Source organism: Heloderma suspectum, chromosome 2, assembly GCF_057233095.1.
Source record: "Heloderma suspectum isolate Gila_16-S chromosome 2, 16-S_ref, whole genome shotgun sequence".
In the NCBI taxonomy this organism is placed as follows: domain Eukaryota; kingdom Metazoa; phylum Chordata; class Lepidosauria; order Squamata; family Helodermatidae; genus Heloderma; species Heloderma suspectum.
The window spans coordinates 38037723-38065537 of record NC_139459.1 but is presented as its reverse complement, the minus strand read 5'-3'; the positions used below and the strand labels follow the sequence as shown (position 1 = coordinate 38065537).

Genomic DNA, 27815 nt, shown 5'->3' with positions numbered 1-27815 from the left:
TATCATGCTAGAATTTTGTGTGTGAAAGGTTTCCCCTAACTCATGGGAGCTTTAAAATATACATTCTCCTCTACTATCTAAAATTGTATGATCTAGGTCAAGGACAAGCTTAACTGCTCATTTCTGCTGAAAATAACTGGCTTTTATTGGCAGAGGGAGCAATCCTATGGCTCCCACATATTGTCTGAGGGGCCATAGCATACCAGGGATTGCTCCCTCTGAGGTTGGAGACAGTGTTCCAACCTCAGAAGGGGGAGATCGATCTTACCTCGCAGCTGGTGGGGAAAGAACCTCAGAAAAGCAACCTTGGAGAGGGGAAAAAGGGGGAGTTCTGGTGAATGGGTAGGGGAGGAGAACGGAGAGGCCAGGATACAAGCTATCCTGAACCTCTTTCAGCCTCCTTCCCTTCCCTCTTGAAGCCCCATCGCTAGATGGGCCAAAAAGCCCATCTAGCAAAAAACAGAGGACAGGGAGCCTCTGCTATTCTCCCCAGCCTGCGTTGTGGATGATCAGAAGCCTCCAAGTTCGATCATCAAGGGCACAATGAGTAGTGTCCTTAATGTTGTTAATCTGGTACTAAAAGGGTTAAATAATGTTGCTAACAAAAGAATGAAGATGGCTAATTTGATCTGGAATGGCTGAATGACCTGAGTGAGGGTTTTGGGGAGACGTACAAGAAGAGCCCTAAAAGACCCCAGGCTCGTATTTAAAAATCAGTCTTATATTCCAGACTCATGACCCGTGGGCAAGAAGACCTTGAAGTTTTGATTCTGTTCTGATTTATGTGATTTCACTAACTGTGACTCTAAGATTTTGCAGGACTGTCTTTGAAGAAAGGGGGGGAAATGTAGCTGTCTTTGCAAGCGGCTTCGCAGAGCTTGTTCAAGGCCATGGTGTGCTGGCAGAGTATATGAGTGAGAAGAACAGAAGAACTGAGCATGCTCAGATGCCTACTAAGAAGAGGAAAAGTACTGTTTTGACATCTCGTGGTGTACACCTGCTGATAAGGGAATGTCCTTAATCGACACTAGTTGGGGAGGGGAAGCTGTAGCCCTGAGCACGAGCGACAGCTGGGAGGAGGTGCTCTGGTGGATATGACCAAGACCATGAGTTCAAAGAAGGTGTACCAGGGAGAAATACATCAATCAAGATGACATGCCCAGGTGGCAGACTTTGGGCCATGTTTTAGGACATTTCAAAGTAACCCGTTTGTAGTGGTGTGAGATATGTTCTCTGAACACATGAGATTGTAGGAGATAGATGAGACCTTACTTCTGATTGGTGAGTGGTGTAACCACATGCACCCCATTTTGATTGGAAGATGGTTGTCTCATTACTCATTGGGGCCCCCACTTTTGACCACAGCAAATGTATAAAAGCACAGGTAGTGAGAGCTCATTCCTGCTGCTGTTCCTGCTGCTGCTGCTTCGCTTCACTCTTTCTGCCTCGCTACCAGACCCAAGGATTTAGGTAACTATGGGCCTCTTTAGAATCTTAGACTTTGGAACTTAAGAGTATTTTCTGAAAGTAGAACTTAGAACTATTTCTGAGTTTGGGACTTAGAATTATTTCTGAGCTTGGATCGTAGAGTTATTTCTGACCTTGAGACTTGGGAGTGATTTTTGAAGGTGAGACTTAGAATTATTTCCAAGTCTTGGGATTTCCCTTTCACTGTAGGTTCTACTGCTATTCTTCACATGCCTAGAGGAACTTAGTAATGCTTTAGCATAGTTTTTATATTTGAGTAAGGTGCAGGAGGAAGTAACAGGAGAGTTAACACTTATGGTTAAGTTTAGTTTTGTTTTAGTTAAGCTTTAAATCGCAAGTAGTAAACAGGAGAAAGTTGGAAGGAGTCGTCATAACAATGTTAGAAGCTCAAGCCATTATCCTGTTAGCCAAATTCATAATATCAGCTTTGGCAATTGCAATTCTTTTTTAATTAATCTTCAGTTTTTGTTGTATTCTCTTTCCCTGTAATTATAGAGGAAGTGTCTAATGCTCATATAACCACCATGCCACTTTCTTTGTATTCTGTATTTTTCTGAAATAAAGCTTTAAATAGATTTCAATTTACAGTTTTGTCTGTAGTGATGTTTGTTGGGATTAGCTTGGTTACCCACCAGGGTGCTTTGGATCCATTTCGTGCAGGTTCTGAGGTTAAACAGGACTGAATTTACATTGGTGCATTGGCCGGGAAACCGAGCTGTTTCCACGGACAGAGAAATATAAACCCACGGTATTTCCAACAACAGGGAAGCCATCTCCAAGGATGGAGCTGGAGGAGCCAGGCAAAGTCAAGCTGCTCTGCAAAGATAATTATTGAATATTTACTGTGTTTAGAGGGTGCCCTGAGATCATTTCTAGCACAATACTGGGCTTTTTGAAAAAGCTGTTTCATGCTAAGAAAATGGTAGAGAACATGGGGAAAGAATCTTAAGGTCCCCTGAATTATTTCTTGATTAGTAAGAAGAGTCTTCCAATAGCCATGAAGTCTAAATTGGTACAGATTTGTGAATGCAGAGGGCCTAACCCTTGAGGGAGAGCACCCCTTTCTGTACCATTTGAAGAGGATAGTGTAAGTTGCTTGAACACTATGTGGAGCAGGAAATGTGCCAGTTTAGCAACAGGGCAAGGAGGCCAGAGCAGGAGATTCTTACCCACTTTCTACTAGTGAGTAACTATGAAGAAACAATTATAACAAAAGAAATTTCCCACCTTCTCCTAGTAAATAACTTAGTTTTCCAGCTAAAGAAACCCAGTAACAACAATCATGTTAATTTAAAAAAAACAGTCATGAAGGTTTAAAGCCAGCAGGCGTGTGGGGGCTATCCAGTGTATTGCACCGAATGCCACATGTATGACAATCTGCCAGCTGGACAGAGGTCATGGGTGTGTACATGGTGAAATGAGCTACTCTCTCTCAGGGAACAAGTTTGTGGTAGTGGGATATTTGATGAGCTTCTGCCGGGCTTTAAAAACCTGGCTGTTCAGGCGGGCATTTGGGGTGGGTTAGGTTTTTTTTAGAGCAGTGTTGTTTTGTTATTTTTTTTGGTTCAGTTGATTATGTAAATTTGTTAGTATTGTACGCCGCCTAGAGTGGCTGGGTAGCCGGCCAGATGGGTGGCTAATCAATCAATCAATATTTGTTCCATAGTCACACAGACAACTGGGTTTGTGATGAGCATGTAGACCACATGGCAAAACTGCCTGCCTGGTACAAAAGTTGCAGATATCATGCACTGTCTAAATAGCTTCATAGATAGTGCTGGGGTGGAGTCAATGGTCGTGGTCCATCTTGTTCCCAGTGATGTGGGGAAATGTAGTTATGAGGTCCTGGAAGCCGAATTTACATTGCTAGGCAGATTGAAATCCAGTGCCACTGAGGTGACTTTTTCTGACATGCTACCTGTTCCAGTTCATACTCCCCTTATACAAATCTGTGGTGTGACCACACTTGGAATACAGTGTACAGTTCTGGTCACTGCACCTAGAAAAGGATATTGTAGAGTTGGAAAAAGAGCAGAAAGGGGCAACTAAAATGATCAAGGGGCTGGAGCAACTCCCACCGGAGGAAAGGTTACAACATCTGGGACTGTTTCGCTTAGAAAAAAAGATGAGCAGGGGAAGACATGATGGAGGTGTACAAAATGTATGGTGTGCAGAAAGTGGATAGGGAGACATTTTTCTCCCTCTCTCATAATACTAGAACTCAGGGTCATCCCATGAAGCTGATTGGTGGGAGATTCAGGACAGATAAGAGGAAGTACTTCTTCATACAACGCATAGTTAAACTATGGAATTCACTCCACAAGATATAGTGGTGGCCGCCACCTTGGATGGCTTTAAAAGGGGATTGGACAAATTCCTGGAGGAGAAAGCTATTAATGGCTACTAGTCCGGCTAGCTATATATATTAACTCCAGAATCAGAGGTAGTATGCATAGGTACACCAGCTGCTGGGGAACATGGGCAGGAAGGTGGTTACACTCCTTTCCTGCTTGTGAGTTTCCCATGGGCAGCTGGTTGGCCACTATGCGAACAGAATGCTGGACTAGATGGGCCCTTGGTCTAATCCAGCATGGCTCTTATGATTGCCAGGGCTCAATCTTGCAGCAGACTTTGAACTGATAACTAGAAGGATCTAAGATGAGATTTTACCCTCTGGTTCTCACCCCAGTATAGGCAAGGGGTTTGCATGGAGACTGTGTGTATATTGTTCTTTTAAAATAAAAATGTCTCCCCATCCATTCTCCACATCATGCATAATTTTGTACACCTCTATCATGTCTCCCCTCACCCTCCTTTTTTCCAGGCTAAACAATCCCAGCTATTGTACCCTTCCCTCATAGTGGAGATGTTCCAGCCCCTTGATCATTGTAGTTGCCCTTTTCTGCACTTCTCCTAACTCTATATCATCTTTTTTTTAGGTGGGAGACATTTTTCTCCTCATAATACTAGAACCTGGGGTCACCCCATGAAGCTGATTGGTGGGAGCTTCAGGACAGATAAAGTGCTTCTTCAGGCAGTGCATAGTTACTATGGAATTCACTACCACAAGATGTTACGATAACCACCAATTTTGATGGCGTTAAAAGGGGACTGAACAAATTCCTGGAGGAGACGCCTCAATGGTTACTAGTACTGATGGCTATATGCCAGTATCAGACGCTGTATGCCTATGTATGCCAGTTGTTGGGGAACATGGGTGAGAGGATGCTGTTGCACTCGTGTCCTGCTTGTGGGTTTCCCACAGGCAGCTGGTTTGCTACTCTGAACAGAATGCTGGACTACATGGACCTTGGTCTGATCCAGCATGGCTGTTCTTATGTTCTTAAACACATTTATTTCAATATCTACATATTGTTTAACATGCTTTCACCAACATGAAAGTTGATCATTAGTATGCAGCTGAACCCAGATAATTCAGAAATATTATTTTCAAAGCACAGGAGAATCAGAAGAAATTCCAGCACCCATGGTTGTTAAACTTGAAGACGTGAATATTTGCATCAGGTGGCAAAAAGAACCTCACACCTATATATTTTCCAAATTTTCTAAATCCATTTCAGTTTTAAGTAGCAAAGTCCCCCAAAATATGTTATTTTAACAAGCCAAATTCTTGAGCTTACGAACAGCTTTACCTGTTGCTTTGGGATGTTTAAAAAGTGTAGTTCTTACCTTATGCTGTCGTTAGCTCCCACTGATGGGTTGGGAAGTGTGTGGGAAGGTGGAGAAACTGTTTTAACTTAGTTATAGGAATATTCTGCTAACATTGCTTTGGGTTAATAACATAATCCTAGGCAGATCAGAAGTGACTACATAGCTTTGAACACAAGATTGTATGCAAGAGAAATTTAAGTGGAGATGTTGTCCATCTGTATAGTCAAGGGAAAGGGCCAAGTGTCTTGGAATGCAGGGTTACACTGTTAGTGGTGTTGTTAGGATCACTTAGGCTTCCTTAACCATAGTGTGGTGGTTCATGTGGTTTTGAGCTTGCAGTATCACCAGTGAGAGCTCTTAAAATAAGAATGGTATTTTTGACACACAGATATGAAAGTAATCAAAGAACACATGCAAGCGTAGAACAATAAAGTATAAAAATATGTGTAGCTTCTTTAGGTCCATGATAGTTCCACGGTAAGCTGGTTCTAAGTCTTTTAAAACTGCTGGGCTAGGATTCAGTTACTCATGTCTAGAAAGGAGGAATAGCAATTCCACAGCAATAGGTGAAGCCTGAGCCGTTTATATGGGAAAAGCAGCCTCTTTTTAAGATACCCAAGGGGATCTGTGTTGCAAAATTTTGCTTTGGAACACAGGCCAATCTGGCCTGGGATATCTGTCACTTGCTAATTTAAAATCAGCCAACAATGCCTTGATTCCCATGGTCATGTGGACAGTGACAGTAATTTCTTTTAAAATAGACATAATGTGTTGATTTCTGATAAACAAGGTTCCCCCTCTGAGGCTTATATACAACTAAAGTTAGCAGGCAAAGCTGGTTTACATTTCAAAAAGATGAATGAACCATAAAGGAAGGCATTTTAGAAGAAATTCCAGAGTCACAATAAGGTAATATCCTTATTAGGACCAACCAAAATGTTACAGAAGTAGTGAGCAAGTATTTTTCCAGAATAGGTTGGATGTTAAGCAAAGCTGGTGTGACTGCAAGCCATGCTAACTACATGTAACATGTAGTTAGGCCCCAAGATGGAATGGAGGAGATATTATGCATCATTTAGTTAGACATTTAGTGAGGTATGGTTGCAAAAGATACTGAGTAGGAACAACAGATGCTCTTCCTTTGTAAACATAAAAGCTAGCAGTTCTGACTCTTACTTGGGATGGATCCAAATACCAATCAGGTCACTTATAAGCAGGAGAAACCCATTTACATTTGATAAACACCTCTCATAAAAACAGACAACAGGGAAGTTGATGACTGTGTTCCATCAGAGAACAGCACATTACAAAAGAAAGATTGCTGTACGTTTGATTTTAAACAACTCTTAGGGCAACAAAGGTTGAATTTATAGATTAAATTGTATCAAAAGGAATAAATAAAATGGGCTTTTCTAACACACAAGCCAAGTTTCTTATGAAATCAGCCCTTATATTTCAGGCATGGTCAGACTTCAGGCTCATGGAATCAACTTTGTTTTACACCAAGAGCCATCAACTGGAGCCTGGTGCAAAAAAACATAGGCATAGAATTAAAGGATGTTGAGACCAGGAATTTCTTTTGAGTACCAGAGTTTAACAGATCTCAGAGCCTTTCCACACAAAAATCCACTCTTGATTAACCCAAGCTTTCTTCACTTTAGCAGTAGGGAGGTGGGATTATTTTGTTGCTACTGTTAAGCAGCTGGGAGTAAAAAAATCTTTGTCAATCTACAAAGATTGATCCAGGTGCACTTTCTGCCCTTAATGCTATATTTATCCATTGGGGGAGCTGGGCATGGTCTTTGTGTAACTGCTAATGGTGGATGGGGCTTCAAAAAAACATGAACACACAAGCCTTGCACACCAGTTTTACCACATCACCCTCTATGACACATAGGCAACATCTTGAATGTGCTATTGAGGAACATGTGGGCCAAGAATTTCCCAGCTAAAAGCTCATTAAGAGAAAAAATCCATCATGCCTGTTGAATGTGTGTGGGATCTTACCCACTGAAAAAATAGATAGCATGACACTCAGTCTAGTGGAGGATTTAGCCTGCCTAACAGTTGACAGAAATGAGTTCTCAACTGGTTACTAAGCTTTTTTTATTTTTTCCTGAAGTGTGCCTAAATGAATCTCTCTTCTAAGCATTTAAATTGATTGCTCCATATCAGTAAATAGCTAGTGTTTCAGTAGTCTGAATAGATGCTAGCCTTGAGTAATTTAGGGTGTAATCCTATGCATGTTTAGACAGAGAAAAGGCCTATAACTCCCAGCATTCCCCAGCCAGCATGCTCAGGCATGCTGGGAGTTGTAGGCCTTTTCTCTGTCTAAACATGCATAGGATTGTGCCCTTACTAGTTATAATTCTATGTTCTAACTCTTTAATCGTGTAGCATGACTACAGGCACAAATAACTGTTGTGCAATTCTAATTCAAGGATCAGATATTTTACACAGTGCTTGGTAAATTGTGCTCCACAGTTTCTGTAGATGAACCAGACTTGAAACTGAGCTAAATAAATCCTGTGTGTTTATCTAAGTCTAAATATGAAGTATTTACATGGCCAAGAAATAGAGGAAAGGGATTAAAGACTTATTTACAGGCATTTTTCAAACTACATACATAGCTTACAAAATCTGCTCCTCAAACCTTGTGTTTTCTGGCTGCCTATAGTAGATATTTTAAGAAAAAAACATGTATACATGAATGTCAAGTACTGTTACAGTTCATTGCCATTAAAAAAAGGGACAACCTTTGTCCAAAATCTTTTATTTACTATAAAGACAAAACCACCAAAATAGGTACAAATTATACTATAAAATTGGTTCAAAGGGGTAAAAACTTTTAATTAAAATATCTTGATATATTTAAAATAACAAAGGATATAATGAAGCCAAATTTTCTTAACCCAGAGATCTTTAAAATTTACTTGCACAGTAAGGTGCTAATAGAAGTTAGCCCTTAAGCCCCGGAAGTCTTAGGAATCAGTCACATAGCAAATATAATTTCAATGTGAAAGTGAACTTTGGTAGAAGAGAATCTATAGGACACCTGAGGTAGTAGAAACTGGAATAAACAGCAGTAGACGTTATTTACAACTTAGGTACCAAATAACATTAAGAACACAAAAATAATTACACAATACAATTTTCAGTCCAGCTTTGATCCAAAGAAAATAAGATTACATTACATCTGCATTTAAAAAAACACCACAATTACCAGCAAGCTGAGGGAAATGCAAACAAACTCAAACAATGCTTTTAGACATCTAGAGGCAGTCTGAGTTTGATATGTGGTAGACATGGTGATCTAAAAGGTAATACTGATTAGCTGAGGTTCATCAGTTTATACAATTGACATTTTTGTCAGAAATGGCATTAATCTGACAACTGAGCTTCCAGTACATGAATTGGCAAGAGTGCATCCTTTAAAGCTTGCACACAAGAGACTTGGAAACAATCTGATTAGAATAATGAAAATTCTAAACTGTCAAGAAACAGAAGTCAAATACAAAAACAGAGCTACCAAACTTCACATTTCGATTTTTTTAACTCTTCAAAGTCTGCCAATCTTCAAAAAGCAAAGGAATGTAACATTTCAAAAAGAAATACACATCCATATTTAATGACATTGCTTTTAGTTAATGTTAGCATGATCATTGCTGTAAACCTCTCACTTGTTTTGCTTCCAATTTGTGAGTTGTACATTGTTAAAAATGTACAGCACTATAGCTTATTTAGTTTGTCCTGAGTCTTAATCATAACCAATTTCCGGTCAATAGTTCAACTGGCTTCTGAAGAGTTAAAACTTGGAACAGTTATTTAACAAAAGTTGATTAAACACAATCAGTACTTTATTTCAAAAAGACTCTCCAAAAAGCAAAAGAACAGCTGCCATCTTCCTTCAGTACCCCATTCATCAGTATCTAAAAGCCTGCCCTTAAAATCATGGAACAATTAAATATTTGCTAAAAAGTAGTTTTGCACTCTTGGTGAAGCATTTCTTCACGTTATGATTAAGTGGTGTTTCTTCAAGTCCAAGCTCATTTTCCTGTACATTTTTTTCAAAAAAGAGATGCAGTGGTTCTCTTTCCCTTTTTAAAATATTGCCCAATTACATAATTATTAATTGTAATTGTAAACAGATGATGTATGGCAGAAGGAAAACAGCAGGCAAAGGAACAACAGTGAACATGAATACAGTGCTAAATTGAGAATAAGACTGGATGTAAAGCTTTGGCTCCCATCAAAGGCTGACTGGAATGGAAGCTGGGTGGGAGCAGGTATGATGCATTATACTTTTCTACACAGTTTTACCATAAGAATTTCAACATGAAAAAGGCTCCAAAACCTAGCAGTTTATCTGACCATTGGTTGTATTCAAAACAATTGGGCATTTTCCCCTCCAACACATCTTGTCACCGATTCGAGGACAGCATTTTATTCCAGATTTCAAACCAATCTGTATCACAGTCTCTTATAAGAAAGTATCCAGCAATACTGAGCTTGAACCTAGTTCTAGCTTTTCTGGGTGTGTTTTAAAAATATTTTTTCCCTGAATACGAAACAAAGGATAAAATGGAAAGCACAAGACTGTAGCTTTCACAGAGAAGTTACACAGCTAGCAAGAAAATGCACAGTGAACCACAACTGCCATGGTCAGTGACTCTTAGGAAGGCAAAACGTGGCTTTAAAACTATCCAAGTTTTCTTTCTCCACTTAAAGAACAAGCTTCATGAAAATATAATGCACAGACACTGAACTTTCTTTATGACAAGTGATGAAAACAAACTAAATTGGGTTGTAGAGCCCAAACTGCTGATGTTTGCATGGCGTGACATGGAGCAGTGACTGCAGGTTTTAAATGGCTCCTGAGCCCCTCAGCTGCTAATATTGCTGAAAAAGTGCTCCAAAATAATTTTCTTAAAAATCACTTCTTCCACTAAATAATCATGCAGATTTAAAAGAGGAATTGCTTTTCTGTTCACCGAGAGCCAGATCTTTGAGAAAGGCACAGTTTACATATTTCTGCACAATTTGTGAAATGTTGCATACTGAGCTTAGGTAAAGATCTCGATTTGTCAGTCACATACTTAAGTATAGGTCCTCCACTAACCTCAAGACCTCAATATGTATAATTAAGGCTAGCAGAGCAGTTAACACATACTACAATGCAAAACTGCACAGGAAGACCAGCACTGTTCAGTAGCATCATGTTCAGTGTACCCCCACTTCTATGTAACTACCACGTAGTGCGGAAGACAGGGTGTTTCAGCAACTCCCTTGCTGGGGGTCTGTCCTGAGGTTGAAGCTCCAAACATCGAAGCGCCACATCCCTTAAGCCTGGAGTCAGATGTGGTGGGATTGATGGAGCTGTAGTTGCACTGGCAATCTACAAACCAAACAGAAAATACAAGTTACCCTCAGGATTCTCTCAAAGGAGACCCCTGGATGCAGACTAGAGCAAAATTGCTCTGTAAGACTCTATACAGCAATACAAAAATGTGAACCGCCCAGAGAGCTTCGGCTATTGGGCGGCATAGAAATGAAATAAATAAATAAAATAAATAAATAAAAATGCTGGTGACTGCCTTTAAAGCCTGAAATAGTTTGGGACCCAAATATCTGCAGGAGCGCCTCTCCCTATATCAGCCTGCCTATGACCTAGGATTGTTAGGTGAGGCTCTTCTCGAAGTACCCCTGGTACATAATGTGATAACAAGGGAGAGAGCCTTCATTGTCGTGGTGCCTGAATTATGGAATACCCTTTCCATTGTAGTGTGACTTTTACCATCAACTGCAATCCTTTCAGTGCTAGAGCAAAACCTTCTTGTTCGCCTAGGAATTTCAATCAGTTGATATGTTTTATCTGTTTCTGTTGTATTTCCTGCCTTCCATGATTGCTTATGATTATTTTTATTGTATTTTGTGCAATTTTAATCATATTTTTGTACATCACCGTGGAAAGTGCAAGGATGAAGTGTAGTTTCAAAATGTTGTTGTATATACTTATTATTATTATTAATAATAAATCTTCATAGTAATACTAAGCTAACTCATATTTCTAAATGCTTGCCCTGTGCCATCTGCATTGCGAAGGTGCTTGCTGAAAATGGCTCAGATCAACACTGATGTAAATAATTAGTGCAAATGAAGTCAACATCTGTAGTTTAATGTATGTTTAAGAATTGCTCCAATATTCGCTGCCTCTTAAGACCCGACTCAGTCTTTTCTGATTTATTTTCTAGGACATAGTTTCCAGATAACTCTGCTCAAAAAGTACTCTGGACATCTTCTTCATTCTTCAAATTGTCCACAATTTCAAGGAACCTCCTCTTCTAAAGAATCAAGTTACTACTTAAAAGACTATGACACTATTCAGGCCTGGCTGACAGAAACTGGATTAGCAGCTATATCATGCAAAGCTGGGTTTAATTCTTCTTCCTTGCTGAAGTCCCCATCTTTCTCTTCTTCCCATTCCTTCCTTTTGACTTAAAACATTTTTTAAGTAGCAGAATCTATTCATAGAAAATAGAATCCTGCAAAACATGTTCCCCAAAACATTCATCCTACAATATGATGCCTACAAATATACCAACTGGGATAAATTTGATAAGATGGGGATGTTAAAGATTGGTGTGTTTATGAAAGCAATAGGATGCTTGTAAAATACATCCCTACGCCCAACTTTTTAAAAGAACACAGGGTCCAATGCTGTTCAAGTGCAATGTTTTGTGTGAGATCTAATCCGTTTGCTTCCATAGAGCATGATCTAATGAAAATTCCTTCCTTGCCAAGTCCCAGTGACAAAGTTACACAAACATTCTTGGACAACTCTAATTTCTTTCGGTGGTGCTTGTGTGGTAGAAGTTCCTAGTGAATTTCTCCAACTATGGGCTTTGTAGATTTTCTGTCACATATCAACTTACCTTAAATATCAAAGCAAGATGATTGGAATGTTTCTCTGCGTTCCAGGGGGGTTTAGCACAAGCCATTTCTATAACAGCACAACCAACGCTCCAGACATCACAGCTCCTACCGTACTGTTGGCCTCTCAACACCTGAGGGAGATTAAGATAAGCAAGTTTAACTTCTATTGATCTACTACTACCAGCACAGCATGTGTTTTAAGAAGCATACTGTTAACAAGGTAAGAGGCTTAGCAAATATTTTATTATGAGATCTACTCAAAATATTATAGCAGGACAGACCTGTTCAGCACAATAAAAATGGGGCACATCTTATTTACATATATAGCAAAATGTGTTCCTAGAAACATACCTATGAACACCAACCTTAAACTACAAACGTCAAATATGAAGACTTTTTTGTCAAGTCCTTAAAAATCTGTCTCCAATCAAACTGAATAATTAATCTGAATAATAATTAATCTGCGGTGTCAACATTTGCCCCTTCACTTGTTTAAACCTGTCTACATCCATGAAAATTAAATATTTGATTTAGTATGAACAATCTGAAGAATTTCAGCTTTAACAAGCATCTATTGGTCACAATAACATTCCTTGAAGGAAGCATGGTGTGTGTGTGTGGCCCTTTTCTGATCCAGCATCAAGATACAATTATCATTCTTTTTTTTTATTTTTCTCAGCTCTTTGTGAAAGAACAGCTGGCTGACATGAGATGTATCTTGACAGCATGGAAAGAAAATGCAGCCAGGACAGATAAGTCAAAGTACATTGCTGTTGTTTCTATTTCTAGATTAGTGTTTCTTAAACCCTGGGTCACAGAGCAACATTGCTCACTTGTAAGTGTTGCTCTTAAAGGACGGCTTGCATTCCATCACACACATGGTTGGCCAGCTATGCTGCCAAAATAGAAAAAATGCCAGGATATTGTATCTTGAATATCTAACTGGCATTGACTAAGCCATAGGATAGGCATTTTTTCAACCTTTTAGAGTGGCGGGGGGGACTGCACAAAAGCTGGGAAATCACCAACTAGTGGTTGGGGCAAAGGAGTTAGGCCAGGAGAAGGGGGCATGGGCATCTGGGGAAACCCGGAGGACTGGATTTAGCCCCCAGGATTGAGATTCCCCACCCTACCCTAGATGTTGAATATGCCCTCATAACGCTGTAAAGGGAGATTAGACAAATTCATGGAAGATGGACCTGTCAATGGCCATTAGTTCAGAGGCAGTATGACACTGAATACCAATTGCTGGGGAGCAAGAGTGGAAAAGGGCTGTTTCCTTCATTCTCTGCTTGTGGGCTTGTTAGAAAGATCTGGCTGGTCAGGTCAGCCACTGCTGGAAACAGGATGCTAGATGTAATGAATGTTTGGTCTGATCTAGCAGGGCTCCTTTCATGTTCACATGTTGACACCCAACTAGTTTAGCAAGAGTTGTAGACTCTTTTAAAAGGCAAGTAGGGCAAAAAATATACAGCTCTCTCACTTGCATTATACAGATACCATTTTAGATGCAAGAAGTTAAAGCTAAGGATAAAATCAAGCCACACATCTTTTCCCGAAGGTGTATACGTGACTTCTTACCTCGGGTGCCATAAATGCAATAGTCCCCAATAACTGTCCTTGAAACTCTCCAGCACCAGTTCCTTTAGAGGCCAACCTAGCTGCAGCTCCAAAATCAGCAATTCTTAATCTATGACCTGTGCTGTCAATTAGCAAGTTGGCACCTGTCAACATCAAAAGCAATGAAATTAGGTGATGGCAATAATGAGAGGTGCACACATGCATATACGGTAGAAACTCAAATTACTGGCAAACAGAATACCAAAGATTTAGATGTTTTCCTTCGTTGCACACCCACAAAAGTTTCACATTTAGACAATGCAGAAACTGAAGCCATTTACACAGAAACTAGAGCCTTCACACAAAAGTGCATTTCTCACAAATTTTGAAAAAGAAAACATCTGAACCCTTCTAACCGTATAAAACAGAACAAAAATGCTTCTCTACTTGAATAACAATTTTCTTCAGCATTATTCACCCACAGAAGGGATGTATAATTGTATACTGCCCCGGCCATGGGCTTTGACCTCTTAATTTAGTGGTGCCAAGATAGTGATAAATCAGACACAGGTTTACTCACAAGGAGTACTTTATTTGAGTAACCCACAGGCGTACCCAATGATTGGATCAGACAACTTCTGAACCCAGAGCCATGGGGTACAATGGGTTTAATACCATATGTGTTAGCAATGAGGCAGCATGACAGCAGCAAGCGCCCCCTAGTGTTCATTCCCAGCATAGACTAGAAGCATTTGGTTCTCAGCACAGCCACCTGCAGCTTTAAGGTAAACAAACTTCACTTCCCAGGTACATCTTGATTAGAAACTACTCATTAGTATGAAATGTGCTAGATGGAAAGGGCCCGCTATCGGCCCTTTGACTCATCTTCACATGCTCAGAGGCTTACTAGCAAGGAAATTATTGCACCCATAATTAATTTAAGCAAGGCCTTATGGATCTCTAGGCCCCTCTAACACTACAGGTGGCTTCGATACACTCCTGGGGCCAATACAAATTGTCACAATGAATTATATTTTGGAATAAATGTTACTTTACACCACAATATGTTGTTAAAGTGCTTAGATATATAATTTTCTTCTATTTTTGTTTCATAGTTCTCAGAACACAAACAAAAAACTAAGGCCTATATTATAGTTCAGATAATCCAATAGCTTTGAACCTCATGTGGCGGGTGAGTCTGCGCAACACAACAACCCACCCTATGAATAAGCTATGCAGTGTGCGTTATTTTCAGAACAAACTATGATGTGCCCGACAGACAACTGGGCTCATCGTGGTTTGTTCCCCATTTCCTTCCCCTTTGGTCCTCCACCTGGTATCCCAAGGACCTATGCAGCAGAACCTGTGTTGTCTGCCTGACCCCTCCTCTTCCCTCCTCCAGCTACAACCCCATTTTTGTTCCCCAGCACTTTTTTTCCAGACCCCAACATTTGCACAAATGAGACAAATGTCTTAATTGGGGGGGCGGAGGTTGGTTACCGCTGCTGCGCAAGTGCATACTTGTGGCTGTCAAATATATATACGTAGCCTTGCCAATGCCCTTGTATGTTTCAGCTGTCGAATGGAATGAGGTGCAGTATAAAACATACAAGGAAATTGACAAGACGAGACTGCATATAGGTTAATTTGACAGCCTCTGACAGTGATAGGCTGGGAAAAGGGGACAAGATTGCCCACTTAGCAAGTGGATCCCTGGGGTTTTAAGTGTTGAACTGCCAGTTGTGGATGCCCTACTTCCATTCCACGCTTCCCCAATTCTGCAGCAAGTTATTTTAGGAGACATCTAGCTTCCATCACTACTCCGAATGGGAGCCGCAAAAATGGGGGGCGGGGAGAAAGATCGCGCTTAAAAGGACTTGCTGAAAACTCCGGGCAGTGTGGAATAGAAGCAGGGCACCACAACTGTCAGCCCAACACTTAAAACCCCAGGGATCACCTTGCTAAGTGGGTGATCTTGTTCCCTTTTCCAGACCTGTCATGTCAATGGCTGTCAAATGGTATCCATCTGTCAAGTAGTATCTGTCTGAGGAGGGACTGAAAGGCACTGTTATACAGTGGGGCTCCAGTCCTTCTTAGAGGGACAATCGCAGAAGGTGGTGCTGGGGGATTCCTGTTCGACATCATGGCCATTGGCCTATGGTGTCCCTCAGGGTTCCATCTTATCCCCCATGCTCTTCATGTATATATTGACCATGGTATCCTCCCCGATAGGTTGTCTGGGTTGGGAGTTGGAGGCACTGCACTGTAGTGGTTCCACTCCTACTTGGATGGCCAATTCCAGAAGGTGGTGCTGAGGGATTATTGCTCTGTACCTTGGCAATTATGCCATGGGGTTCCACAGGGATCTATTTTATCCCCTGTGCTGTTCAACATCTACATAAAACCGCTGGGGGAGTTTATCCGGAGGAGTGGCCTGTGGTGCCATCAATATGGGGATGACACCCAGCTCTACCTCTCTTTTTCATCAAACTCAGGTGAGGCAGTGGCTATTCTGAATCAGTGCCTGGGCACGGTAATGGACTGGATGAGGGCCAATAAACTGAAGCTCTATCAAGACAAGACTGTGGTACCGTTAGTGGGTGGTTCGTCTGCCCGGCTAGGTGATGCTCAACCTGTTCTGGAGGGGGTTGCACTCCCCCTAAAGGATCACGTTCATAGTTTGGGGGTGCTCTTGGACCCTGAACTGTCACTTGAGGCACAGGTGAACTCAGTGGCACGGAGCACTTTTTTAGCAGCTTAGGCTGATATACCAACTACACCCTTATCTGGACAGAGACAGCCTAGCTACACTTATCCAAGCTCTGATAACCTCTTGTCTGGATTACTGCAATGCATTATATGTGGGGCTGCCTTTGAAAATGGTCAGGAAACTTCAGCTAGTCCAAAATAAGGCAGCGAGATTGTTAAAAGGGACTGGCCAACGAGATCACATTGTTGTTGTTGTTGTTGTTGTTCAGTCGTTCAGTCGTGTCCGACTCTTCGTGACCCCATGGACCATAGCACGCCAGGCCTTCCTGTCCTGCGCTGTCTCCCGGAGCGTGCTCAAGTTCATATTCATTGCATCGGTGATGCTATCTAGCCATCTCATCCTCTGCCGTCCCCTTCTCCTTTTGCCTTCAGTCTTTCCCAGCATCAGGGTCTTTTCCAGGGAGTTTTCTCTTCGCATTAGGTGGCCAAAATATTGGAGCTTCAGCTTCAGTATCTGTCCTTCCAATGAGCACTCAGGGTTGATTTCCTTTAGGATGGACTGATTGGACCTCCTTGCAGTCCAGGGGACTCGTAAGAGTCTTCTCCAGCACCACAGTTCGAAAGCATCAATTCTTCGGCGCTCAGCCTTCCTTATAGTCCAGCTCTCACAGCCATCCATTACTACTGGGAAAACCATAGCTTTGATTAGACGGACCTTTGTCGGCAAGGTGATGTCTCTGCTTCTTACTATGCTGTCTAGGTTTGCCATAGCTTTCCTCCCAAGGAGCAAGCGTCTTTTAATTTCATGGCTACAGTCACCATCTGCGGTGATCTTGGAGCCCAAGAAAGTAAAATCTGTCACTGCTTCCATTTCTTCCCCTTCTATATGCCAGGAAGTGATGGGGCCAGATGCCATGATCTTAGTTTTTTTAATGTTGAGTTTCAAACCAGCTTTTGCACTCTCCTCTTTCACCCTCAACAAGAGGCTCTTGAGATCCTCTTCGCTTTCTGCCATTAGGGTGGTATCGTCTGCATATCGGAGGTTGTTGATAATTCTCCCGGCAATCTTAATTCCGACCTGTGATTCATCCAACCCGGCATTTCTCATGATGTACTCTGCATATAAGTTAAATAAGCAGGGTGACAATATGCAGCCTTGTCGTACTCCTTTCCCAATTTTGAACCAATCGGTTGTTCCATGTCTGGTTCTTACTGTTGCTTCTTGACCCTCGTACAGGTTTCTCAGGAGACGGGTAAGGTGGTCTGGTATTCCCATCACTTTCAGAATTTGCCACAGTTTGTTGTGATCCACACAATCAAAGGCTTTAGCGTAGTCAATGAAGCAGAAATAGACGTTTTTCTGGAATTCTCTTGCTTTCTCCATGATGCAGCGAATGTTGGCGATTTGATCTCTAGTTCCTCTGCCTCTTCGAAACCCAGCTTGTACTTCCGGTAGTTCTCGGTTCGCATACTGCTGAAGCCTAGCTTGTAGGATTTTGAGCATCACCTTGCTGGCATGTGAAATGAGCGCAATTGTGCGGTAGTTTGAACACTCTTTGGCGTTGCCCTTCTTTGGAATTGGAATGTAAACTGACCTTTTCCAGTCTTGTGGCCACTGTTGAGTGTTCCACATTTGTTGGCATATTGAATGCAGCACTTTAACAGCATCATCTTTTAGGATTTTAAATAGCTCGGCTGGAATACTGTCATCTCCGCTAGCTTTGTTGTTACTAATGCTTCCTAAGGCCCACTTGACTTCACTCTCTAGGATGTCCGGCTCAAGTTCAGTGACCGCACTATCATGGCTATCAGGGACATTCAGATCTTTCCTGTATAGTTCTTCTGTGTATTCTTGCCACCTCTTCTTAATCTCATCTGCTTCTGTTAGGTCCCTGCCTTCTTTGTCCTTTATCATGCCCGTCTTTGCACAAAACGTTCCCTTGAGATCTCCAATTTTCTTGAAGAGATCTCTAGTCTTCCCCATTCTGTTGTTTTCCTCGATTTCTTTGCATTGTTCATTTAAGAAGGCCTTCTTGTCTCTCCTTGCTATTCTCTGGAACTCTGCGTTCAGTTGGGTATATCTTCCCCTTTCTCCCTTGCTTTTCGCTTCCCTTCTTTTGTGAGCTACTTGTAAATCCTCATCAGACAGCCACTTGGCTTTCTTGCATTTCTTTTTCTTTGGGACGGATTTCGTTGCTGCCTCCTGAACAATGTTACGGACCTCCGTCCATAGTTCCTCAGGCACTCTGTCTATCAGGTCTAATCCCTGAAATCTATTCCTCACCTCCACTGTATATTCATCAGGGATATGACTGAGGTCACACCTGAACGGTTTAGTGGTTTTCCCGACGTTCTTCAATTTAAGCCGAAATTTTGCAAGAAGCAGCTCATGATCTGAGCCACAGTCAGCTCCAGGTCTTGTTTTTACTGACTGTATGGAGCTTCTCCATCTTTGGCTGCAAAGGACATAATCAATCTGATTTCGATATTGACCATCTGGTGACGTCCATGTGTAGAGTCGCCTCTTGTGCTGTTGGAAAAGAGTGTTTGCTATGATCAGCATGTTCTCTTGGCAAAACTCTATTAGCTTTTGTCCTGCTTCATTTTGTACACCAAGGCCATGCCTGCCTGTTATCCCGGTGATTTCTTGACTTCCTACTTTAGCATTCCAATCCCCTATGATGAAGAGGACATCTTTTTTTGGTGTTAGTTCTAGAAGGTGTTGTAGGTCTTCACAGAACCAATCAACCTCAGCTTCTTCGGCCTCAGTGGTTGGGGCATAGACTTGAATTACTGTGATGTTGAATGGTTTGCCTTGGATTCGTACTGAGATCATTCTATCATTTTTCAGATTGTACCCCAGTACTGCTTTTCCCACCCTTTTGTTGACTATGAGTGCTACTCCATTTCTTCTAAGGGTGTCTTGCCCACAATAGTAGATATGATGGTCACCTGAATTAAATTCGCCCATGCCTGTCCATTTGAGTTCACTGATTCCCAAGATGTCGATGTTCAATCTTGCCATCTCATGTTTGACCACCTCCAGCTTACCTTGATTCATTGATCTGACATTCCAGGTTCCTAAACAATATTGTTCTTTACAGCATCGGATTTTCTTTTCACCGCCAGACACATCCACAGCTGAGTGTCCTTTCGGGTTTGGCCCAGCCGCTTCACTCTTTCTGGCGCTACTTGGAAATACCCTCTGCTCTTCCCCAGTAGCATATTGGACACCTTCCGACCTGAGGGGCTCATCTTCCGGCGTCATATCTTTTAGCCTTGTGATACGTTCCATGGGGTTTTCTTGGCAAGAATACTGGAGTGGGTTGCCATTTCCTTCTCCAGTGGACCACATTTTGTCAGAACCCTCTGCCATGACCTGTCTGTCTTGGGTGGCCCTGCACGACATAGCTTATGGCTTCACTGAGTTACGCAAGCCCCTTCGCCACAACAAGGCAGTGATCCATGAAGGGGAGAGATCACATTACTCCAGTACTTTTCTAGCTGCACTGGCTGCCAGTCCATTTCCAGTCCCGATTCAATGTGCTGGTATTAACATTCAAATCCCTAAACGGCTTGGGGCCAGGTTATCTGAAGCATCGCCTCCGTCGATATGTGCCTGCCTGGACCCGAAGATCATCCTCAGGGGTCCTTCTCTGGGAGCCCCCACAAAAGGAAGTGAGGCGGGTGGCTACCAGGAGGAGGGCCTTTTCTGCTGTGGCCCCCTGGGTGTGGAATGAGCTCCCTAGAGAGGTTTGCCTGGCGCGTACATTGTTCTCCTTCCGGCGCCAAGTGAAGACTTTTTTATTCCCACAATATTTTAGCATTTTAGCTTCACTCTGGTATTTTAAATCTGTGTTTTAAATCTCTGCATTGCTGCTAGGTTTTATTCTGGTTGTATTGTTATATTGTGGTTTTAAGCTTTTATATAAGCTTTTATTTGCACTCTGTGGTTTTAATTTTTGTGAACCGCTCAGAATTGCTTCGGCTATTGGGCTTTATAGAAATGAAATATTCATATACATAAAACTGCTGGGAGAGGCTGTCTAGAGTTTTGGGATTTGGTGCTACCAGTATGCTGTTAACACCCAACTCTAGTGCTCCTTTCCCTCTAAATCCAAGGAAGCTGTTCTAAGTCAGTGCCTGATGTCAGTAATGGACTGGATGAGGGTGAACAAATTGAGGCTTAATCCAGACAAGACAGAGTTGCTTTTGGCTAGCCAAAAGGCAAATCAGGGAATAGGGATTCAACCTGTGCTGGATGGGGTTACACTCCCCCTGAAGATTCAGGCTCACAGTTTGGGTGTACTCCTGGACCCGGTCCTGAACCTCGATGCCCAGATCTTGGCAGTGGCCAGGAGTGTGTTTGCACAGCTGAGGCTAGTGTGCCAATTGCACCCATTCCTAAAGATGCCTGATCTGGCCATGGTCACAATGCCTTAGTTACATCCCTTTTGGACTCCTGTAAAGTGCTCTATGTGGGGCTGCCTTCAAAAACTGTTCAGCTGGTCCAGAATGCTGCAGCCAGATTGTTGACCAGGGCTGGTTACAGGGAGCATGTGACTCCCATGTTATAGCAGCTTGACTGGCTACTGGTATGTTTCTGGGCAGAATTCAAAGTGCTGGTTATGACCTATAAAGTCCTATAAGGCTTGGGACCAGGCTACATGAAAGACCATCTTCTCCCATACCAGCTGGACTGGTTGTTAAGATCTTCTGGAGAAGCCCTTCTTTTGAGACCACCACCTTCAGAGGTCCTTTTCGGTGGCTACTCCTAGGTTGTGGAACTCCCTCCCAAGGGAGGCTAGGTTCACTCCCTCTCTGCTGTCAGGCAAAGATCGCTTTATTCAAGAAGGCCTTTGGACTGTAAGTGGATCTGTTGGGTTGGGTGTTGTTTTTTATTCTGTAATTGTTAAGTTTTTATTGTTTTTTAATGTACTGTTTAAATCAATTTTAATTGTGCTTGTAAGCTGTCCGAGTATCAATTTTTGGTAGAAAGATAGGGGTACAAATCAAAATCAATCAATAGTCCTTTTCAACAATTTGCATCTCAAGCTAATTCAAGGCAAGGGAGACTGAGTACTTTTACACCACAGAAGTGACTGTACAAGACACAGTGATACCAAGTCTAATCAACAAAGGTGAGTGAACTATTTTCTTCCTATTAGAATGCTCATTAATAGGCTAGTCAGTGCCTTCCAGCTATAGTAATGATGTTCTCACCTTTGACATCTCTGTGAATGATCTGATTCTCATGAAGGTAAGCAAGGCCACGAAGCAACTGTTCTGTATAGTTTGCCACCACAGACTCTTTAAAGGCTCCATATTTACTTAACAAATGCGCAACAGATCCCCCTGGAAAATGAGAATATATTTTAGCCAACGTTAGTTAGCACTCCTCCTGAAAAGAACCTTGATGTGACTACCATTGCATAGTATTAACTTGAAAGAATTGCAACATTTGATATACAATACAGGTAAGTGAACAGTTTTAAGGTCAACTGTATGAATTTACTTTTGGGTCCTTGGTTTTATATGGTTTCCTTCATCATGCAGAGCAAGTGAGAGAGACAAATATAGGCACTAAGCATGATACAACATCACTGATGTTTTACTTTCTATATAAAGACACAACAACAAGCAGTGTTTTGCCCAGTGCTGAGGCTGGAAGCTTTAGAGAGAGATCTATTTTATATTGTAAACTGTTTTGTACCATGATAATTAAATTTGTCTCAGAGGCTTATTTGTAAAATGCTGCAATAATGCTGCTCCTCCCATTCCATTGAACTTTAATATTTAAGCAGTTAGATCCAGATAACCACCTGCATAAGAGGGCAGGCATAAGCTGACTTTCTTGGCCCCTCCTCCTCTTCAGAACTCCCTGAAAATGCTTCCTGTGGGTCAGGGGTCCTGCTGAGTAAAGTGTGATTGGCGGACGGGGGAGACTGTGGAAACTGCATAGAGGCACCTTCTGTGTGCTGAGCACACTCTTTAATGCCCATAGCCAGCTATACTTATCATAATGTCCCAAATGCTTCCTTACTTAAAAAATAAGCAACAAAAAATAACTTTTCAACTAACATTTCAAATAAAACTTTTTATTTCTGAAGATAATGAATATATTAAAAAAGTAATTGTTCTTGCCTGTGACTTAATACTTCAAATGGCAGAATATGTGGGAGCAGGCAAATCCTACTACCCACTTAACATGTTTTCCCAATCCTTCTAGCAGCAAAAACATGAAAAGGAATCCTTACTGAATAAGGAACCCCGGTTGCAAATTGACCCTTTACATGAAGAAGCATCTTAGAATATTAGGAGTAGTATTGATCAACTGTTTGGGAGGTGAAGGGAGTCTACATTTATTTATTTATTTATTTTAAATTACATTTCCATACTGCTCAATAACCGAAGCTATTCTCCACTTATCCCTCCTCAGACAGCTGACTGATGCAATGGCTGATTGTTTAACATGCATACATTTATATCATAGCCACTTTCTGGACAAAAAGGATGATGGGAACAACTATAGAAACATGTTCTGTTTACTTTCACTTGATCACCTTTTCACAACCTGGATCACAGTCTCTGCTGTTCACACTTCCATTTGATCATCTTTCCATATTTATTTGTTAGTTAGTTAGTTAGTTAGTTATTTCATTTCTATACCGCCCAATAGCTGAAGCTCTCTGGGCGGTTCACAAAAATTAAAACCAAACAACACACAATAAAACAATTTAAAACATATACAACATTAAAACCACAATATAACAATACAACCACAATAAAACCTAGCAGCAGTGCAGGAGTTGTTACATTTCTATACTGCACAACAGCCAAAGCTCTCTTACATTTCAGCCTCTTACACATCTCACAGCATTTACTGTAACCTTCTCACTTCTGTTGCTCATTCCCATAAGCACAGGTGTAATGCCTAATAAATTTCCTGCGTACTTTCTCTGGAAAATCAGGGAGCTGCAAGCCATGGTTCCTTAATTGCTGGGGAACAGACCTTACGCCCCAAGCAACTTCCACTAAGGTGCAGGTGATTCAACAGCAGGGAATCTCTTGAATTTGCACATTATTTATAGCAGGGGTGGGCAACGTGTGGCCCTCCAGATGTTTTGCCCTACACCTCCCATGATCCCTCACCATTGGGTATGCTAGCTAGGGCTGATGGGAGTTGTAGGCCAAAACAGCTGGAAGGCCACAATATAGAGAGAGACACACAATTTTGGGGGGGTACACATACCTGCCATCCACTCTATAAAGAGATTGTAGTTGCTCTTCTCACATGTAGCACCCAACATTCGAATGATATTGGGGTGATTTAGATGACCCATCATCCTTATCTCTTCCCTCAGGGCTTCTACCACTTCTTCCTGCTCAGATGATGTATTCCTGACATATGTCACCTGTTCAGCAAAAAAAATAAAAATAAAACCAGATTTTTGCTTCAACAATGGCTTAAATCATAGCAGTTTGGTCTTATTGATTAAATTTAGCTGCAGCAACAGAAATAGCAACCGACATCGTGGCTGATGCCAGAAACCATGTCAAGCAGTTTCAAGGGTGGGGTTCAACACATTACAGCCTGCCTGGCTCTATGTCAAACTTCTATTTCTGTTCTTCTGTATACCTGCTGCCTCTTGCTCTTTGAGGTCTGGTTCTTGAGGTCTCATTGGAACAAGGTCTCTATATCCATTTCTTCCTTCCTTCCCCCAGGTAACTCTAGACAGTGACTTCACACATGGTCAAAAAACCCATGTAGGAAAGATGTGTGGCCATATGATATGTCAAGCACAACAAACTAAACACTCATGCTGTACCATACAAGTGACTTGGCTAAATATAGGGATGGGAAACGAATTTGTTTCATTTGCATTTTAATATGGACTGCCTAATTTGCACTTCCTGAAAGGGAAAACAATTATTATTTGGTTTTCACACTTCTCTGTATGTTGTGATGCAGTTCTCCAATAAAAGAATGTGTACAAAATGCATATGTTAGGAGGAAAGCGTACAAAAATGTATGCATTTTTGTACACATTTCTGCCAATGTATGCATCAGCAGGAATGTATACAAAAATGTGTACATTAGGGAAAAATGTGTACAAAACTGTATGAATTTTCATGTGGACTTTTAACCAAAAAATTCAAACTGATGCAGAAACAGGACAGAATGAAATTGTGCTTCAAAAAGTTTGGAAGTTGTAAAAAGGGAAACAGATTTGTCCATTCTTATTTGTATCTAGACTTCGTCATACTTAGATCCATTTTGCATGATCAAAACCAGCCACTGTTGCTCATGCCAGGCACGATTTGTCATCTGAACCCAGACAGCATGGTTTGTTGGAGGGTTAAATAACATGGGTTATTTGCGATTGGTTTAACCCTCCAACAAGCCATGCTGCCTGGGCTCAGACGACATAATAAGCCGTGGCTGGGCGGTGGGTATGCAAATCGCGTCTGGCACGTGCCACAGCTCACAGCAAGCCACAATGGCTTGTTTTGATAGTTCAAACCAGCCCTTAGAGTAGACTAACTGAAATCAATGGCATAATTAATTACTAAATTAAGTGCCACTGATTTCAATAGGTCTGCTCTAATCCACTGGGTATACACTTATTCTTCACAAAAATTATTTCTAAAGAGGGGAAAAGCCTTTGTGGGTTGGATTCAGTATTTGCTTCCCACCATAGCCAGCTCAAGACTTTTGCTGAAAAGGACAAGACGGTGTACCCCCTTCCCTTCCACAATTCCACACATAGAATCCAACTGGACTAGAAGTTGAGTCTTACTTCAATACTGGTGACAGGACAGCCTCCTCCACTTCACAGATGATAGCAGGATAGCTTAGGGGACTTGGGAATTACAGGGGTGCCTTTCCCCCAATATCTGTTGCCTGAGGTGGCTACCTCTGTGTAATGGTAGGGCCAGCCACAGAAGGCATCTGATCCAGCAGAGCATTTCCACTGGTGTAAAGAAGGAAAACCCAATTTTCATCTATTCCCCCTCCCCTTTCAGTCCCTATGCCCCTTGAAAGCCTGCTTCAGAGAGTTGGGGGACCCTCTAAAACAGTAGAGGTGGTAGCTCTGGGAGCACACAGGGAGGAGGGAACTGGCAAAAAACATCTCCCCTCTCCCATTTCTGTCAGCAGGAGCATTCTGAGTAGAACTGCACTTAGGACATGCTCCTGCTGGAATAGTGAAACACTGGATCCTACTCAGTGTGTCACTGTGAGTCCGCTTTATTTATCATTTCCACCCATAGCCCAAGGCCTTCCCTGCCTTAACACATTAAGCTTGGAAGAGTTTGCTCACATCCATGGTATTTAGAGACCACATGCAGGCACGGTAAATACATTTGACAATGCTGCATAGGATAGGCACTACAGTCACATTAAACTGCCTTTGTTTGAAGGCAGAGGGAAGCTGGACTACACAACCACACTCATCAATAGAACAGAATGATCATTTTTAAGAATGGATTTCTCAGGAAGCCCACAGAAGGAAAAGGCAGGACTGTTTTGCGGGAAAGAAAGCTACCTTTCCTCAAAAAACCCATGTCAAAATTTACAGCAACAATGTAACTGGGGACACTCTCTCTTCTAGGCTTGCAGACCTTGATTCTATTTGCCTTACATTCAGTTAACACTTACAAAATAGTAATCAAAGAGGAACATTACCTGCTTCACTGCCATTAATGTCCCAGTTCCAACATCCTGAGCTTGATAACATGAAGAAAAGGCACCAAGGCCAATCTGTTGACCTTTAAGCCATTCCATATCTTCCCTGTAATGGTGCTTTGCTTTGGTATGCCCAGGCAGGGTTTCTGGGGTCTGCAAATTGAATAACAATTAGTGGTCTATGAACATGTAACACCCACATTGCTATCCAATAAAAGGATGCATGTTTTTAAAAGAAAGATCTAAATCTTCAGAATTTCAGAACATACAAACTACATGAAAGTTTCTCAAGGATCACAGGGTGCCCATGAGACCTGCCCTATTTTTAATAATCTGAAGTGGAAAAAAACAATGGGCAGATATCCAGCACTAGCAATCCACCAGCTCTAAACACGTTGCACTAGCAGGAATGGTCGTTAGCACAACAGAAAACTACTGCTTGCTAGCGCAACCCAGGAAACTAGCTGAAACTACTACTTCATTTCTATATTGCCCAGTAGCCGAAGCTCCCGTGACTTGTCCTATTCAGGAAATGGCAGTTTTGACTAGTTACCAGTTTTGCTACCAGTGCTCGCTTCCTATCCTGCTAGCACAGCAGCAGCAATGGATAGTGCCCTATAACTTTCAGTAGCTGTTTATATGATTTTGCTGAAATTTTTAAAGCAAGCTAACTTGTTTTAACATTTCATTTTAAAACGGCATATTTAATAAATGCCTCATTTATAGTAGGTCAAGAAAAAAATCTTACAAGCAAAAACAAAGTGAGAAAAAACAGACAAGGGACAAAAGGAAATCTCTAGAGAAGTCAATTGGAAATAAAAGTGCAAGAGCCCTGCTGGACCAGGCCAAAGGCCTATGTAGTCCATCACTCTTTTCCTAGAGTGGTCAACCAGATGCTTACAGGAAGCCCACAAGCAGGACATGAGCATAATATCACTCTCCCAGCATCTGGTGTCCAGAGGCATACTGCATCTGATACTAAAGTAAGATGTAGTAGCCATCATGGCTTGTAGCCATGAACTACGAAATCTCAGAAACAGGTAATATATATCAATTTCGAATGATAAATCTGCCACTACATAATCACCGTACAGTTTGATTCTGCCCCCAAATAGTACATTTTTGGAGGATGGTAAAGGATGAAATTATGAAAATTGTACATGCTGAGTTCTTTTTGCATCCATTGATATTTTTATTTGGATATGTTAATGATATAGCCCGAATTGATGATATAGAAATGACTATTCACTTACTGATAGCTGCCCATATGGCAAAAAGCTATAGGTGGAAGAAAGTTCATGATTCATGATTGGTGTATGAGGGCTTGGGATACAGCCTTGATGATGAAGTTAATTAATATGATTAGAATCAGAGGCATGATCATTTAATACTTTTTTTTAAACAGAAAAATGGAGTCTCTATTTTATATTGGAACAATAAAATTCAGGATTCAGTGCAACCTTATTTATTGTTAGGGTCAATGTAACTGTTATGAGTTTGATTATGTTTATAACTCTTCTTTGTTATTTGTATTTATGAATCAATGTAAGATGGAAGTTAATAAATAAATAAATAAATAAATAAATAAAAGCTCTCCCCAAGTACTTGCAACTATATTTAAAAAAGAAAAGAATTGACACCATATGTGCATGTTTGTTTTTGGTTGCTTCAACGTTTGTAATGTTTGGTATGCTTCACTGGGGGCTTCTAGTAGTAAACATTTGCACTCTGTTGAATGGTGGAGGCTGTCATGGAAGGCTTGGAA

General features: G+C 41.4%; 1 protein-coding gene across 2 annotated transcripts in view; it reads right to left on the bottom strand.

Moving 5' to 3' along the window:
• Window positions 1–7914: 7914 nt before the first annotated feature.
• The window catches only part of MAP3K1 (mitogen-activated protein kinase kinase kinase 1), an 81836-nt gene continuing 61935 nt past the window's right edge, over window positions 7915–27815 (bottom strand). For both annotated transcript variants that reach the window (XM_084833274.1, XM_084833275.1), the window contains exons 15-20: window positions 26051–26203; window positions 23615–23777; window positions 21586–21717; window positions 13675–13817; window positions 12093–12224; window positions 7915–10555 (exon numbers count right to left, since the gene is read on the bottom strand). In XM_084833274.1, the coding sequence (XP_084689400.1) occupies window positions 10406–10555; window positions 12093–12224; window positions 13675–13817; window positions 21586–21717; window positions 23615–23777; window positions 26051–26203 (873 nt within the window). In that variant the 3' untranslated portion in view covers window positions 7915–10405. The remainder of the gene's footprint in view (window positions 10556–12092; window positions 12225–13674; window positions 13818–21585; window positions 21718–23614; window positions 23778–26050; window positions 26204–27815) is intronic.